The sequence below is a fragment of the Mercenaria mercenaria genome, chromosome 13 (genome assembly GCF_021730395.1).
Source record: "Mercenaria mercenaria strain notata chromosome 13, MADL_Memer_1, whole genome shotgun sequence".
Lineage (NCBI taxonomy): Eukaryota > Metazoa > Mollusca > Bivalvia > Venerida > Veneridae > Mercenaria > Mercenaria mercenaria.
In genome coordinates, this window is record NC_069373.1 from 36744765 (window position 1) to 36760417 (window position 15653).

General features: G+C 37.1%; 1 protein-coding gene across 1 annotated transcript in view; it reads left to right on the forward strand.

The window, feature by feature from the left end:
• Positions 1-15653, forward strand: part of LOC123528806 (mRNA-decapping enzyme 1A-like) — a 148071-nt gene that overhangs the window by 110935 nt on the left and 21483 nt on the right. The window contains exons 8-10 of the mRNA XM_045308812.2: positions 7375-8101; positions 12781-12895; positions 14776-14888. Coding sequence (XP_045164747.2) covers positions 7375-8101; positions 12781-12895; positions 14776-14888 — 955 coding nt within the window. The remainder of the gene's footprint in view (positions 1-7374; positions 8102-12780; positions 12896-14775; positions 14889-15653) is intronic.

Sequence of the window (15653 nt, forward strand, 5' to 3'; positions counted from 1 at the left end):
ATTTAAAGAATACTCTGCCGCAGACCGAATGTGTACGTTATTTGAACGCTGAGATCGAATTTCCCGCATGTATAGTACCAAAACGTCACGCGGGTTGGCCACGGATATTTCATTTCACTTACGTTGTACTTCAATAAGCAACTACATTTTATAAAGTTATATGCTCTTCTGATGTAAACAAAATTTCATTTTGAAACGTTTTTTAAAAGACCGATTTGATAAACGGTGCCACTCCGGTTTTCTTTATCATTCGTGGTTGCCCGTCCATTTTTTTCTTTTTTGTACAGTCGGGTTGCAAAGACGATTTTCTGCATTTGTTTCAACTGGAGCCCCAACAAATGAATCATGTAATTTTTTCAAATCAAGTAATTATAAAAATTATTTTTATCGGTTTTCCGTGTGATGTCTCATTAAATCAAAGACCTATAATGTACAATTATAGCTCTTTGATTAAATGCAGAGACCATTTGTTTGTTACCGTGATCAAACATAGCCTTTTGAAATAAACCATCCGTCGGATTCTAAATAAAATAAGTGGATCCCCGTCGAAATGATTTGGATCCAGTCAGAAACGTTAGGAAACCAGTCAAAAATGTTTAATACACCGCAGTCGGCTGTCTGCAAACATTAAAGGATGTGCCGCGCGAGCACTGATTGCGTCACGCGCTAATTACGGACTGATTATCAAAGTGACAATCAGACCGATTGACAGGTTTATTGATTATCTGAAGGTGCGACCAACAATTTCCTACTTGGCAGGTGATCGTGTATTGACTTATCAGACCGAAATTTATACCAAAGAGCTATAAAAATAAATATTTTATACTTCTTTGTTTATACTTTTCTCCATTTTTACGGGACCGATTTTTTTCGCTTTTTCACTTCACGAATCGGTCTGAAAAGTCAAAATTCGGTCCAAAACCGACAAACCGGCAAATTTCCGAAGCCCTGCAGATGACCCCTATTGATTTTGAGGTCAGTATGTCAAAGGTCAATGTCACAGTGACCAGGAACAGTAAAATGGTTTCCAGGCAATAACTCAAGAACGCTTGGGCCTAATGTCAGGAAAATTGATAGTTAGGTTGGCCATGACCAGCAGATGACCCCTATTGATTTTGAGGTAATTAGGTCAAAGGTCAAGATCACATTGGCCAGGAACAGTTAAACGGTTTCTGATCTTCTTGTCCAAAACCATAGGGCCTAGGGCTTTGATATTTGGTATGTAGCATAATCTAGTGGTCCTCTATCAAGATTATTCAGATTATTTCCCTGGGGTCAAATATGGCCCCACCCTGGGGGTCACATGGTTTATATAGACTTATATAGGAAAAAACGTTGAAAAACCTCTTGTCCAAAACCACAGGGCCTAGGGCTTTGATATTTTGTGTATGACATCATCCAGTGGTCCTCTACTAAGATTGTTCAAATTATTCCCCTAGGGTCAAATATGGCTCCACCCAGGGGTCACATGGTTTACATAGACTTATATAGGGAAAAACTTTGAAAATCTTCTTGTCCAAACCACAAAGACTATGGCTATGATATTTTGTTATGTAGCATCATTTAGTGGTTCTCTACCAAGTTTGTTCAAATTATCCCTCTAGGGTCAAATATGGCCCCGCCCCAGGGGTCATATGGTTCATATAGACTTATATAGGGAAAAACTTACAATCTTCATGTCCATAACTTACATCATTCAAATTTGGACCACATGTATAGTTTTGAGTGGCAAGATGAACCTTGACATGAGTTGACCTTGATCTTGACCTAGTGACCTACTTTCACATTTCTGTAGCTACAGCCTTCAAATTTGGACCACATGCATAGGTTTGTGTACCGAAAAAAACTTTGACCTTGTTAGTGACCTACTTTCACATTTTTGAAGGTACAGGCTTCAAATTTGGACCACATGCATAGTTTTTTATTCCAAAATAAAATTTGACCTTGATTTTGACCTAGTGACCTACTTTCACATTTCTCAAGCTACAGCCTTCAAATTTGAACCACATGCATAGTTTTGTTTACTGAAATGAACTTTTATCTTGAGAATGACCTAGTGACCTACTTTCACATTTCTGAAGGTACAGCTTCAAATTTGGACCACTTGCATAGTTTTGTGTTCCGAAATAAAATTTGACCTTGATTTTGACCTAGTGACCTACTTTCACATTTCTCAAGCTACAGCCTTCAAATTTGAACCACATGCATAGTTTTGTGTACCGAAATGAACTTTGATCTTGAGATTGACCTAGTGACCTACTTTCACATTTTTCTCAAGCCACAGCTTTCAAATTTGGACCACATACACATTGTTTTGTACCGAAATGAAATTTGACCTTGATTTTGACCTTGCACAAGTCTTGAAATTTGGAACATTTTCATTGTGTCTTTAAATTGTGTCTGTAATTTTGCAGGAGTTTTGCTAATCTGTATTCTAACATGGTTCGAATTTTTGTCATTTAAACAAAGAAGCAAGACAAGCATGATAAACAACGATTGACACACAGACCGATGAATCAAGACTTTGACATAAATTATGTCTTCAAATAAAGGCATGATGTGCAGCTCATTACTACATGTCGAGTTAAACTTGGAATAATTTCTATTAGTATGTTTTAATGAGTATGTTAGAATGAAAACAATTAAGACATTTCTGTGCTTTTTTGTCGAGCCCGCTTGCGAAAGCGAAGACGTAGTTGTCCAAATGGCTGTTCGGTGTGCGTGCGTGCGTCCGTCCGGATTTGTTTGTCCGGACCATAACTTTGACATGCACGGAGCAATCCCGTTTATATTTGGCATGAATGTTAACCTCAGTGAGGCGGAGTGTCTTGCGCAAACCACAGCTTCCTATCTCAAAGGTCAAGGTCACACTTGGAGGTCAAATGTTAAATTCAATAATGACTGTCTGGAGTATTTCTTCTTCATGCATAGAGGGATTTTGATGTAACTTGGTACAAATGTTCACAACCATGTGACAGAGTGTCATGCGCAAGAACCAGGAACCTAGGTCTAAGGTCAAGGTCACACTTAGAGGTCAAAGGTGAGATACAAGAATGACTGTCCGGAGCATTTATTTTTCATGCATGGAGGGATTTTGATGTAACTTGGCACAATTGTTCACCATCATGAAACGGAGTGTCATGTGCAGGAACCTAGAATTACTTCCCTTTGTTGTTACTATAAATAGCTTATATTGTAACTTTTTTATTACTGGTCGTAGGGAAAAATCAAGACCACTTTTCTGTAGTACAATATGCATATTACATCCAGTTTTGAGGGGTATTTTTACCTATCTCTACTGGTAAGGATTTTTGTGTGGACTTAGATTTTTTTAAAGATTTACTTCCCTTTGTTGTTACTATAAATAACTTATATTGTAACTTTTTTTCAATCAGTTTTTATTTGGCATAAATGTTTGCCTTAATGAATGAGACAGGGTGTCATGTGCAACTCCTAGTCCTTTTGACAGCTGGCGGGCTCGACATGTTGCCCATGGGCATCTAGTTTGTCTAATATACCACAGTTTTTGGTTCAGATTCTTGGATATTTAAAGACACAGGGCTAATGCCCAGGTGGTTCAATTCCTGCATATCAGAACTCGGAACCGTGGTAAATCAGTCGATAAATAACAGTAAGGCCTTGATTATTTGATTTATAATTGACATAAATGTTACCTTTAAATTAATGTTTGATTTATAAATGACTAGTTTTGGATATAAAAATGGAATGGTTTTCACATGTACATTTCAGGCAGTGAGCATGATACACTTGATACTTTCATTTCAATACATGGAGGTAGTTTGAAGCCAGGGAATTCTACAGGCTTTTTATGTTTGAAGACCCAACTGTTTTGTGTGTGTGGGGGGGGGGGGGAAACCTGACAAAACTTTAAAGAAGGAAATATATTAACAGCCTATTTTTTTTCTTTTTGTTTGCTTAAACTCATATGTGTCCAATATCATTGACCACACTGTGAAGGTTGATGTTGGGGGTTACTGTTTGTGTGAAGACTTAGGAGCTACTTACAGAGATGTCGAAAGAAACAATGTAGTGAAAATAATGTAATGTCACTTCAATTAAGTCTGAAAGAAGAATCATCCTTTAGGCCTATTTTAACATATATATTAATTGCATGGTACATTTAATGCCTCATTTATAAGGTACATATAGAATGTAAAAACAGAATATAAAAACATGATCTGTCGGCAGTGTTCCAAATGTTACAATCTGGTACTGTCTTGAGTTTAACCAGACGACGTAAGTCAGGGTTAGCTTAGAAAAGATTTTAAAGAAATTTGGTAAAATGTAAAGGTATCAGATTGATAACTTACTGATGTCATTACACACAGGTTACAAGCTGTTATAAGAGAAGTATTTTGCACATTTTTTCTTTTAGGAAAAAAAAAAACACTTATGATGATGTAGTGCAAATTTGATAATACTCTCATAGTAAGGCCTAAAAAAAATTCTTTGTTTCCAGTAACATGCTCAAAAAAATTAGGGAAGGTAGGTCGGAATTTTTTTATTTTTTTTTTATTAAGGGAGACTTTTCGGAAATTATTTTTGTGTCAAAAAATGAATGTAAATAAGGGGGTAATGCCTTGAGAGCATCAGTAAGTTGATTTCTAACATCACTGGACATGTTTAAAGCATAAAAAGTGCAGTTTTGCAACTTTTTGTTAAAAAGTTGAAAAAAAAAAAAAAATTCTCCAAGGCCATAAAAACATTTAGGGTCGGGCCAGAAATTTAGGGTAAGTCGGGATACTGGAAACAAACAATTTTTTTTTTATGCCTAAGGAGGCTTAGCTGTGGTATCTCATGTTTAATTTTAGACTGCCAAAAAGCTAATTTCTGTTTTATGAACATGCAAAACTACATGAGCAAAGAGGTACTATTGCAGTTATTAAGAAAATTTATATCTTGTCTTTATGCATTGAAGTGCTTAATAGATAACTGATAAATCCATCATAAAGCAGGGAAGAGTGTCTGCACTGTAACAGAGATAATCTTGAACTTCTCAGGTGTCAGATTAGAGTAATGCTGCATCAGAAAGGTGCATCACTGCTTCTGGGTTATAACATTACAGGTGTGAAGCTAGCATGGTTAATTAATGTTACCTTCCTCAGTTTTTGTTGGGGAGAGAAAATGCTCCAGATTCTGTTGAGGTTTTTAATCCCCCGCCGTGGCGGAGGGATTATAGGAATGGTCTGCGTGTCCTTCCGTCCGCGTCCGTCCTTCCGTCCGTAACAAAATCGTGTCCGGTCCATATCTCCTAAACCCCTTGAAGGATTTTCATGAATCTTGGGTCAAATGATCACCTCATCAAGACGATGGGCAGAACCCATGAGACAGCCTTGTCGGTTTAAGGTCAAGGTCACAACTCAAGGTCAAAGGTTTGAGCCTGCCATTTTGTGTCCGCTCTATATCTCCTAAACCCCTTGAAGGAATTTTATAAAACTTGGGTCAAATGATCACCTCATCAAGACGATGTGCAGAACCCATGAGTCAGCCATGCCGGCTCAAGGTCAAGGTCACAACTCAAGGTCAAAGGTTTGAGCCTTCCATTTTGTGTCCGCTCTATATCTCTTAAACCCCTTGAAGGAATTTTATAAAACTTGGGTCAAATGATCACCTCATCAAGACGATGTGCAGAACCCATGAGTCAGTCATACCGGCTCAAGGTCAAGGTCACAACTTAGGGTCAAAGGTTGAACCTTCCATTTTGTGTCCGCTTTATATCTCCTAAACCCCTTGAAGGATTTTCATCAAACTTGGGTCAAATGATCACCTCATCAAGGCGATGTGCAGAACTTATAAGTCAGCCATGTCGGCTCAAGGTCAAGGTCACAACTGAAGGTCAAAGGTTTGAGCCTTCCATTTCGTGTCCGCTCTATATCTCCTAAACCCCTTGAAGGAATTTTATAAAACTTTGGTCAAATGATTACCTCATCAGAACGATGTGCAGAAATTATGAGTCAACCATGCCAGCTCAAGGTCAAGGTCACAACTAAGGGTCGAAGGTTTGAGCCTTCCATTTGGTGTCCACTCTGTATCTCCTTAACCCCTTGAAGGATTTTCATCAAACTTGGGTCAAATGATCACCTCATCAAGAACTCATGAGTCAGCCATGTCAACTGAAGGTCAAGGTCACAACTGAAGGTCAAAGGTTTCAGCTCTGTATCTCCTAAACCCCTTGAAGGATTTCCATGAAACTTTGGTCAAATGATCACCGCATCAAGACGTTGTGCAGAATTCATGAGTCAGCCATGTCAGTTCAAGGTCAAGGTCACAGCTAAAATCAAAGGTTTTACCCTTTCACTATCCATAGCAGTGGCGGGGGATTTAGCTGTCTTTCAGACTGCCTTGTTGTTAAAAATTTGAAGAATATTACAAAGAAATCAAAGTTCCTTATTCAATTTCATTTGTTCATAGTAAGAGAGGTAAAGATTGCATACATGTTTATAACAATTGATCTTTGTGGAATCAAAAATTGGAAATTATCAAATTTTGATTTTTAAAGAAAAATAGAAAAAAACCTGTATTTTGTCAGTATTATGTGTCATTTTAATGTTGGTTAAAGTTTTGTATGTCAAAATACTTCTCAAGTCTTTCATGATCGGACAGACATGATATATAACTCTGGCTTTTATTTTGTCCAGATTATGCCCCTTTTTAACATAGAATTTTTGTGAGTTTTTGCATGCAATTATGTTTCTTAGAAACTACCAGAAGAAATGCTAAACTCTGTATATGCCTTTGATATCATGGGATGACCTCAAGTGTCATGTTTCATAACTCTGGCTTACATTTTGTCAAAATTATGCCCCTTTGTAACTTTGAAATTTCAGTGAAAGTTTGTAAGCATATAATCTCAGAATCAATTGAACTGAATGATTTCAAAGTCTTTATAAGTCTTTGGCATTATGAAGTGACCAATTTGAGCCAGGTTCCATAACTCAGACTTAAGTTTTCGAAGTGATGCCACTTTTTCAAATTTTGGTTTTGTTTGTAATATTTTTATGTTTATTATATTGAAAGGTGTCAAATAGTTGAGTGCTCTATCATTTGACAGCTCTTGTCACACCCAGAGGAGCTGAACCATTGAAGTTGGAAATAGTAGCTTTAAGCCAATTATTGTTAACTCTGGTATCTAGTTATATTTTTGATATTTGTTAAGCTGTAAAAATTGCTCTCTTAACCTTGATCTCAAAATGTTTAGTATTAGACTTAAAACTGAAAAACAGTGCTACAATCTGGAGAATTTTGACAAGGTTCAAATGAATATTTGAAGAATCTGCATCATGAAAATTTGTAGGAAGTGAGTTGAACAATTATCTCCTTGGATAAAAATTCCACTTTATGTTTCTATTTCAGCTATTTTCAGGCAGGCATTCAGGAACACAAAGCTCAAAGATCATCAGCAGCACCTACTGGCAAGCCAGTAGCCGACAGAACTAAACCTGACAGTGATGATCTGCCACCACTTCTTAAACACATCATGTCAACTGGCTCAATGGTAGAAGACATTGAACGCCAACATATACCAGGTGTTGGAGACGGGACTGGGGATGATGGGACAAGTGGTCCCGCCCAACTGACACCTGGAATTCCGGATTTGACACAACCACCTCCTAATCATCCTGCATATAGAGGCCCTTCCCCACAAGCAAGAAAATCTCCAATGGACATGTATAGTGGTAGCGGAAGGCCTAAAAGTGCATCTTATGCTGAATCAGTTTTACAAAGTGAAAAGGGACCATCAAATTCTGGTATTAAGGGCACAGTTCCTGCCCCTCGTATATTATCTGGGAATTTATTACCAGTGTTTGGCAGCTCTTCTACGTCTAGTCAACCTTCAAATGCTCAATCCATGTCCTCATCAAAGAAACTTTCTCCAGAGACTATATACACGAGTAGAAAGTCCCCAAAAGGAGATGCCGATACAGTTGCTAGACCAAAAGTTGACCCTACTACAGTATTAAAGTCAGCCCCTTTATTGACCCCTGCAGATCTTTTACAATCATCTTCATCTTTAGCCTCTTCATCAGTTTCATCATCAACTACTGTTACAACAACAACAACATCACATTTACCAGACAAGGTAAGTTGTAGAACAAAAAGAAAGAAATACTGTGTAATTATTATTATCTATGAATTACTAATTTTTAGCTCACCTGTCACATAGTGACAAGGTGAGCTTTTGTGATCACCCTTCGTCCGTCGTCATTCTGTGCGTCCGTGCGTGCGTCCGTCAACAATTTCTTGTCTGCACGATAGTTGTTTCATTTATGATTTTATTTTAACCAAACTTGCACACAACTTGTATCACCATAAGATCTCGGTTCCTTTCTTGAATTGGCCAGATCCCATGATGGATTCCAGAGTCCTGAACCCTGAAAGGGCCGAAACTAGCTATTTTGACCTTGTCTGCACAATAGCAGCTTTATTTATGATTTTATTTTACCAAACTGGCACACAACTTGTATCACCATAAGGTCTTGATTCCTTTCTTGAACTGGCCAGATTCCTTTATGGGATCCAGAGTTATGGCCCCTGAAAGGGCCAGAATTAGCTATTTTGACCTTGTCTGCACAATAGCAGCTTCATTTATGATTTGAATTTGATCAAACTTTCACAAAACTTGTGTCGCCATAAGATCTCAGTTCCTTTGTTGAATCGGCCAGATCCCTTAATGGGTTCGAGAATTATGGCCCCTGAAAGGGCCAAATTCAGCTATTTTGACCTTGTCTGCACAATAGCAGCTTCATTTATGATTTGATTTTAACCAGACTTGCACACAACTTGTATCACCACAAGATCTTGGTTCCTTTCTTGAACTGGCCAGATTCCATCATGGGTTCCAGAGTTATGGCCCCCTAAAGGTCCAACATTGGCTATTTTGGCTTTTGCAGCCATATAGAGACTTCATTTATGGTTTTATTTGATACAAACTTCCAAAATATCTTCAACAACAATAAATCTTGGATTCCATGACAAATCAGATCCAATCGTAGGTTCCAGAGTTTTTTTTATATCTGATTACTTCCCCTGATTGTAATCAAAATGGATTTATAAGTAAGTACTTATAGGACTTATTTGAAATTTCATTATTGTCATTAGTTGGACTGAGCCAGTCAGGGTAGATAACTATGGACTGATTTTATGTCAAATTACCTCCCTTTATTTCAAATTAAAATGGGTATATCTCCGTAACTAATGAAGATACTGATCTGAAATTTCATTTATTTCAACAGATTTATTTGGCAGATCCTTCTTTTGTTCACTTACTATAATTTTCTTTTTAATTACTTCCCTTTTATGTTACTATAAATAGCTTATTTTTAGTAACTTTTTAATTATTGGCCGTAGGGAAAAACCGAGACCACTTTTCTGTGGTATAACATGGATGGTACCTCCAATTTTTAGGTGTATTTTGAGATATCTGTACCTTTTAAGAATTTTTTTTTCTTTTTGGTTAAATTTCTTCCCTTTGTTGTTCCTGTCCTATGGACTTTGATATTTTTTCTGAGGACCTTGTTGTCCTCAAGTGCAATGATAACAGGTGAGCAATATAGGGCCATCATGGCCCTCTTGTTTTAATTTTCACCCCGGAAGGTTCTTTTAATCCATAAAATGTAGAATGTATGACTTTATGTTGCCAAGAAATTGCAATTTTGGCCAAAAACACTTTTTATGACCTTGAGATTTTACTGTCAGAAAACAGATTTGTTATTATTTGAGTCATTTTTATTTCACCATTTGTCATTTGAAAAAAAATAGTGATGTTTATTATACAGCTGTACTTGTATGTGTTGTCGGGTCATGCATTGTGCTGACTACTGAGCGGACGTTTACTTTGGTTATTTCAAGGTCGTAAGTCCCGCCTGTTTTCTGACCTATATAAGCTAAATTTTTTAGAACACTTCAAAACAAAAGAATCACTTTGTTGTAACTCTCAATTAAGCTGGACCTGTATAGCATTTGAGTTAACTCCATCTTGCTTTTTGCAAGAATTTTGGCCCATTTTGTATTAGTAAGTAAACTTTCACATGTTACTTGGTAAGTTTTGACTGTTTAGGTCAACTTTTCAGTCCATATTGTAATTGCTATTGCTTTTAATTGGACTATTGTTCTACTCACCAGAAGCTGACTCGTGTTCATGGCAAGAAAAATAACTCGATTTGCCTTTTATGCAGATTTATGGACCTGTTTTGAACTTAAAAAAACAGTTTTTCTTTCTTAAAGTTTTATTGTTATAGGTCATGCTTTTATCTTAAAACTATCAAATGCATTGACTTTAAAACTTGCAACACTTGTTTTCACCATCTATAAGTTGACCTGTACAGCAAGAAACATAACTCCATCCTGCTTTTTGCAAGATTTATGGCCCCTTTTGGACTTAGAAAATATCAGATTTCTTGGTTAAGTTTTATGTTTAGGTCAACTTTTTCTCTTAAAACTATCAAAGCTATTGCTTTGAAACTTGCAACACTTGTTCACCATCATAAGCTGACCCTGTACAGCAAGCAGCGTAACTCCATCCTGATTTTTGCAATAATTATTGCCCCTTTTGGACTTAGAAAATCATTTTCTTGGTTGAGTAATATGTTTAAGTCAACTTTTCTCATAAACTATCAAAGCTATTGCTTTAAAACTTGCAACAGTTTTTCACCATCATAAGTGGACACTGTACATCAAGAAACATAACTCTATCCTGCTTTTTGCAAGAATGATGGCCCTTTTTAGACTTAGAAAATCATGGGTAGGACAATATTTCTATTACACAAAAAAAATCAGATGAGCGTCAGCACCCGCAAGGCGGTGCTCTTGTTTCACCATTTGTCAAATTGACTGTCAAGAAGACCACAACTCCAGTGATACTGTTTCAGATAATATACAGACTGATATTTATGTATGTTTTGAATTTGCAAGGGGCATTATTTCATTCATTAATGAATATGACTGAACACCACTTGAGGAAGATATCAGATAACTTTAGGGTTTATATGTCAAAGGTCAGGGTCACAGTGACCAGGACACTGGAAATAATTTCTGGACCATTAAGTCATAATGTGTTTTAGCAACAGCTTTCAAAACTTTACACAGTAATTACCGTTAGAGAAAGGTCCCTTTTGATTTTGGGGTAACTGGCTCAAATGTCAAGGTCATCGGGACTGGTAATACATTTTGAGTTAGGACTCCTATGTCAAAGTATAACAGCTAACGTTTTCAGAATTAAGTCATTAAGTATTATAGCTATAGTTTTTAAACTTTACACAGTGTAGGTACTGCTTGAGGAAGAATACTGTTGACTTTTAGGTCAGTTGCTTACAAGTCACTTTTTGTATTGCTGACATTTCTTTTAATGCCTATTTTTACTACTCTAGCCACAGGGAATTACCGGCATGCTCTGTGTTCTCATGGTCAAGAAAGAGATCCAAGGTCTGTGATTTGGCCTCATGCCAGTATAGCAGATTAAGGATCTCTGTTATTGAATCATTAAGAAAACATGTTTGTTAATTTTCTTACACATAACTTTTAAAACATGTCAGTAGAATAATATGGCTTTCCAGATGAACCTATGAAAATTATTTGAAATTGTGACTAAACAAATGAACCTGACAATGTTGAAAAAAGTCCTGTTACTTGATCTTTACAAACCTGGTTTAATAATGACATAGGGCTGAACAGAAAGAAAGTTAAATGTTGAAATTCATCTACCTAATATAAAACACCTTTCACATAATAATGAACATAAAAATTTATGTGAAAGTATGGCATTTGGTATGCTTCCAATCAAAGAGATTGCACAGGAACGTAATAGATAAAAGTCCAGTACAGATAAGTCAGTCTGTGTGGTTGTTTAGGACAAAATATTATTTTGATTAAAAACATATCTAAGAAATATCTATGGTGAAATATGGTTGATTGACTGCAAACTATGCTCCACTGAAGGAAAATGGGATGTATTGTTTTGTACATGCAACACATCTGACTGTCGGTCAGTCCAAAGAACTATAAAATACAATGAATGGCGACTGGCTGTAATCTCGCGTGATCTCGTGTCAGAGCGTGAATTGGCGTTATCTTAGTAAAAACAAACATCGGCAAGCATGGAGTTACAATTTGTACCTTTAAAACTGCATTTAGAATACATGTTAGCTTCTAAAACAACATTAGTTTAATGTGAAACAGTCTTAAGACACAAAGTACACGTTTCTTGCCATCCAAAGAAGCGTGGTCATATGGTGATAATTAATTTACCGACGAATAATTGCTTTCGCATACAAAATGGCGCGTGGAGAAAGCGCCACTTCCGGTAAACGAGATCCCATTTAGTTATCACGGGATGTTGGCGAGATTTGCTCTATATGCCTTTCAAGTTGCTGATCTATTTATTTTTATAGCTCTTTGGTCAGTCCTATGGTTGTTTCCAGTCTATAACTAGAGAATACTTCGGCAAACAGTTGACAAAGTTCATGGGACCATTGCCTATGGTGAATAAATGACCCCAGTTACTTTTAGGATCAGTAGGTCATATGTCAAGGTAACAGTGACATTTAAATTGAATAGGGTTCACCCCATGAACCAGAACTCACTGATATATGTAACCTGAACTCTCTGATATTATGTGTATATATTTCAGCCCATGAACCAGAACTCACTGATATATGTAACCAGAGCTTGCTGATAAATATATGTATATATTTTAGCTAATGAACCAGAACTTACTGATATATGTAACCAGGACTCACTGATATATATGTGTATATATTTCAGCCCATGAACCCAAACTTTGCAGCAGCTGCAGCCTCTCTTACAACAGAATTGTTATCACCAATGGCATTTATATCATCATCTGTCAGGAAAACTCCACCAGCTACCAGTGTTTCAGGTAGGCATTTGTCATGTCTTCTAAAGATACTTGTCAAATGATTAAGCAAAAATGTTGGTTAAATTTAATGTATTGTGTAGACACAACGTGCTGCTATAATTGTGTAGACACAACGTGCTTCTGTAATTGAGAACCAATATTCCAAAAGAAAATAGGATTTAGAAAAGAAAACCACAAAAAACAGGCAAATATGTGGTGGATGTCATCAGGGTAGAATCCAAGCGATGACTTTTTCATTGATTTGAGATGTGAAGGAATTATATTATACACTCTAAGTGATATTATGATAAGCATCTGAAAGACAATGATTTTATTAATCCCCAGTCACGAATGGTGGGGGTTATAGGAATGGTCTCCGTCTGTCTGTCCTGTCTTTCTGTCAGTCCGTAACATAATATGTCCGCTCTGTATCTCCTAAACCCAGTGAAGGATTTTCATGAAAAGGGTCAAATGATCACCTCATCAAGATGATGTGCAGAACTCATGAGTCAGCCATGTCAGGTCAAGGTCAAGGTCACAATGCAAGGTCAAAGGTTTGAGCCTTCCATTTTGTGTCTGCTCTGTATCTTCTAAACCCCATGAAGGATTTTCATGAAACTTGGGTCAAATGATCACCTCATCAAGACGATGTGCAGATCTCGTGAGTCAGCCATGTTGGCTCAAGGTCAAGGTCACAACTCAAGGTCAAAGGTTTGAGCTTTCCATTTTGTGTCTGCTCTGTATCTCCTAAACCCTTGAAGGATTTTCAAATTCATTGATGTTGTCATACATGCTCAATAAAATATACTTATTAACGTCTATGCTTCCACCCAATACCATCAACCCTTTCACTATCCATAACAGCAGCGAGGGATATAGCTATCTTTCAGACTGCCTTGTTCAGGACAGAATCACTTTTTAGTTCTGATATCAAGGGTGATACTGTGAAATCATTAATATTCGTTGGGTCTAATTTTCGTGGATTTCGTGGTTGAGCCCATCCACGAAATTTAATCCCAACCAACAAGTAAAATTCCCATTCATTTTATGTTCAAAAGTTAAAATCCACGAATTCATATCCCAATGAAATTGCCGTTTTGACCAAAACCTAGAAATTACATGACCACGAAATTTCATGATTTCACAGTAATCTACATCCTTCATAACTTTCAGCAGATACTGCCGTTTTATGTGATTTTCTTTTCCAGTGCACTGCTTTGGCCTTAGACTCTATGAAGTTATAATGGTGACATTACAAACAGTGATTTATTGTATAATATCACATTTTCGACCTTCTTTATTTAATAGGAAACAAATCTGGTCTAGAAAAAAAAAGTTGCTTTAAAGAGAAAAATTTGACCCAGTTGACAAATTAAATAGTGTACATTACACATAGCTTGCACACTGTAATATCACCTGATTTTTGTGTCAGTAGAAAATTTGTAATGCTGTTAAGTAGGAAGTATGAATATCTTTTGCTTAGTAATGATTAAAGTAATTTTCTCAAGTTCTAGCGACAGATACTGTGTCACCATTTGTACACTCCAGTAAATTTCTACCCTTGGAAAAAAATTCAAATAATTTGGCACAAGTTAGATGACATGGGGAGGTCAAATTTCAGTCATGCTTGTTCAAGGTCAACAGAGACAAAAATGTGCTTCATTTCTGCTTCATATCTTTGTTTAACATGGCACAAACGTTTACCATAATGAGACAGCCTCCAGTTATACAGTTTTACAGTGAAATGAAAGGTAAAAAAAAAAAACCCAAAAAAAAACCAGAATATTTATTGTCTGCCTTTTGAGTCAAGAACCTTTAAAATACTTTAGTATTATGTGATGAGAGTTAAGATGTGATACATGTTCTTAGTGTAGCATCAGTAGATTATTTCTGTATTGTAGAAAGATCATCATCTTATGAGGAGAAAGTAGATCACAGCAAAGATTCTGATGTCTTACCTGTGGCTGCACTCACAAAGGAACAGTTACAACAAGCTCTCATCTATTTATTAAAGGTAGGTAACTGTGTCTGTTACTTCATAATAGTATCTGGTACCAAACTTACTGCCCGCCCGCTTAGATCAATAGGGAGAGTGCTGGTCTACGGATCTCGGGGTCGCGAGTTTGATCCCGGGGGGGGGGGGTGTATGTTCTTCGTGACGATTTGATAAAAAAACGTTGTGTCTGAAATTATTCGTCCTCCACCTCTGATAATTCATGTGGGGAAGTTGGCAGTTTCTTGCGGAGAACAGGTTTGTACTGGTACAGAATCCAGGAACACTGGTTAGGTTAACTGCCCGCCGTTTGGGGCCTCCTTGGCCGAGTGGTTACGGTCACTGACTTCAAATCACTTGCCCCTCATCAATGTGGGTTAGAGCCTCACTCGGGGCGTAGAAATCTTCATGTGAGGAAGCCATCCAGCTGGCTTACGGAAGGTCGGTGGTTCTACCCAGGTGCCCGCTTATGATGAAATAATGCACGGAGGGGCACCTGGGGTCTTCCTCCACCATCAAAGTTGGAAAGTCGCCATATGACCTATAATTGTGTCGGTGCGAAGTTAAACCCAACAAAAAAAAACAAACAAAAAAAAACTGCCCGCCATTACATGACTGAAAACGGCGTTAAACTCAACACAAACAAACAAACAAAAACCAAACTTACTATTATATTACCAAAAATAGATTAAAATGCAAACCAAGTCATTGCTTTTACATGCACTGTTGCAGTCTTTTGAAATGTTTATAAGAGTCGGTGCTAAAGATGTGTGTATTCCCCTTACA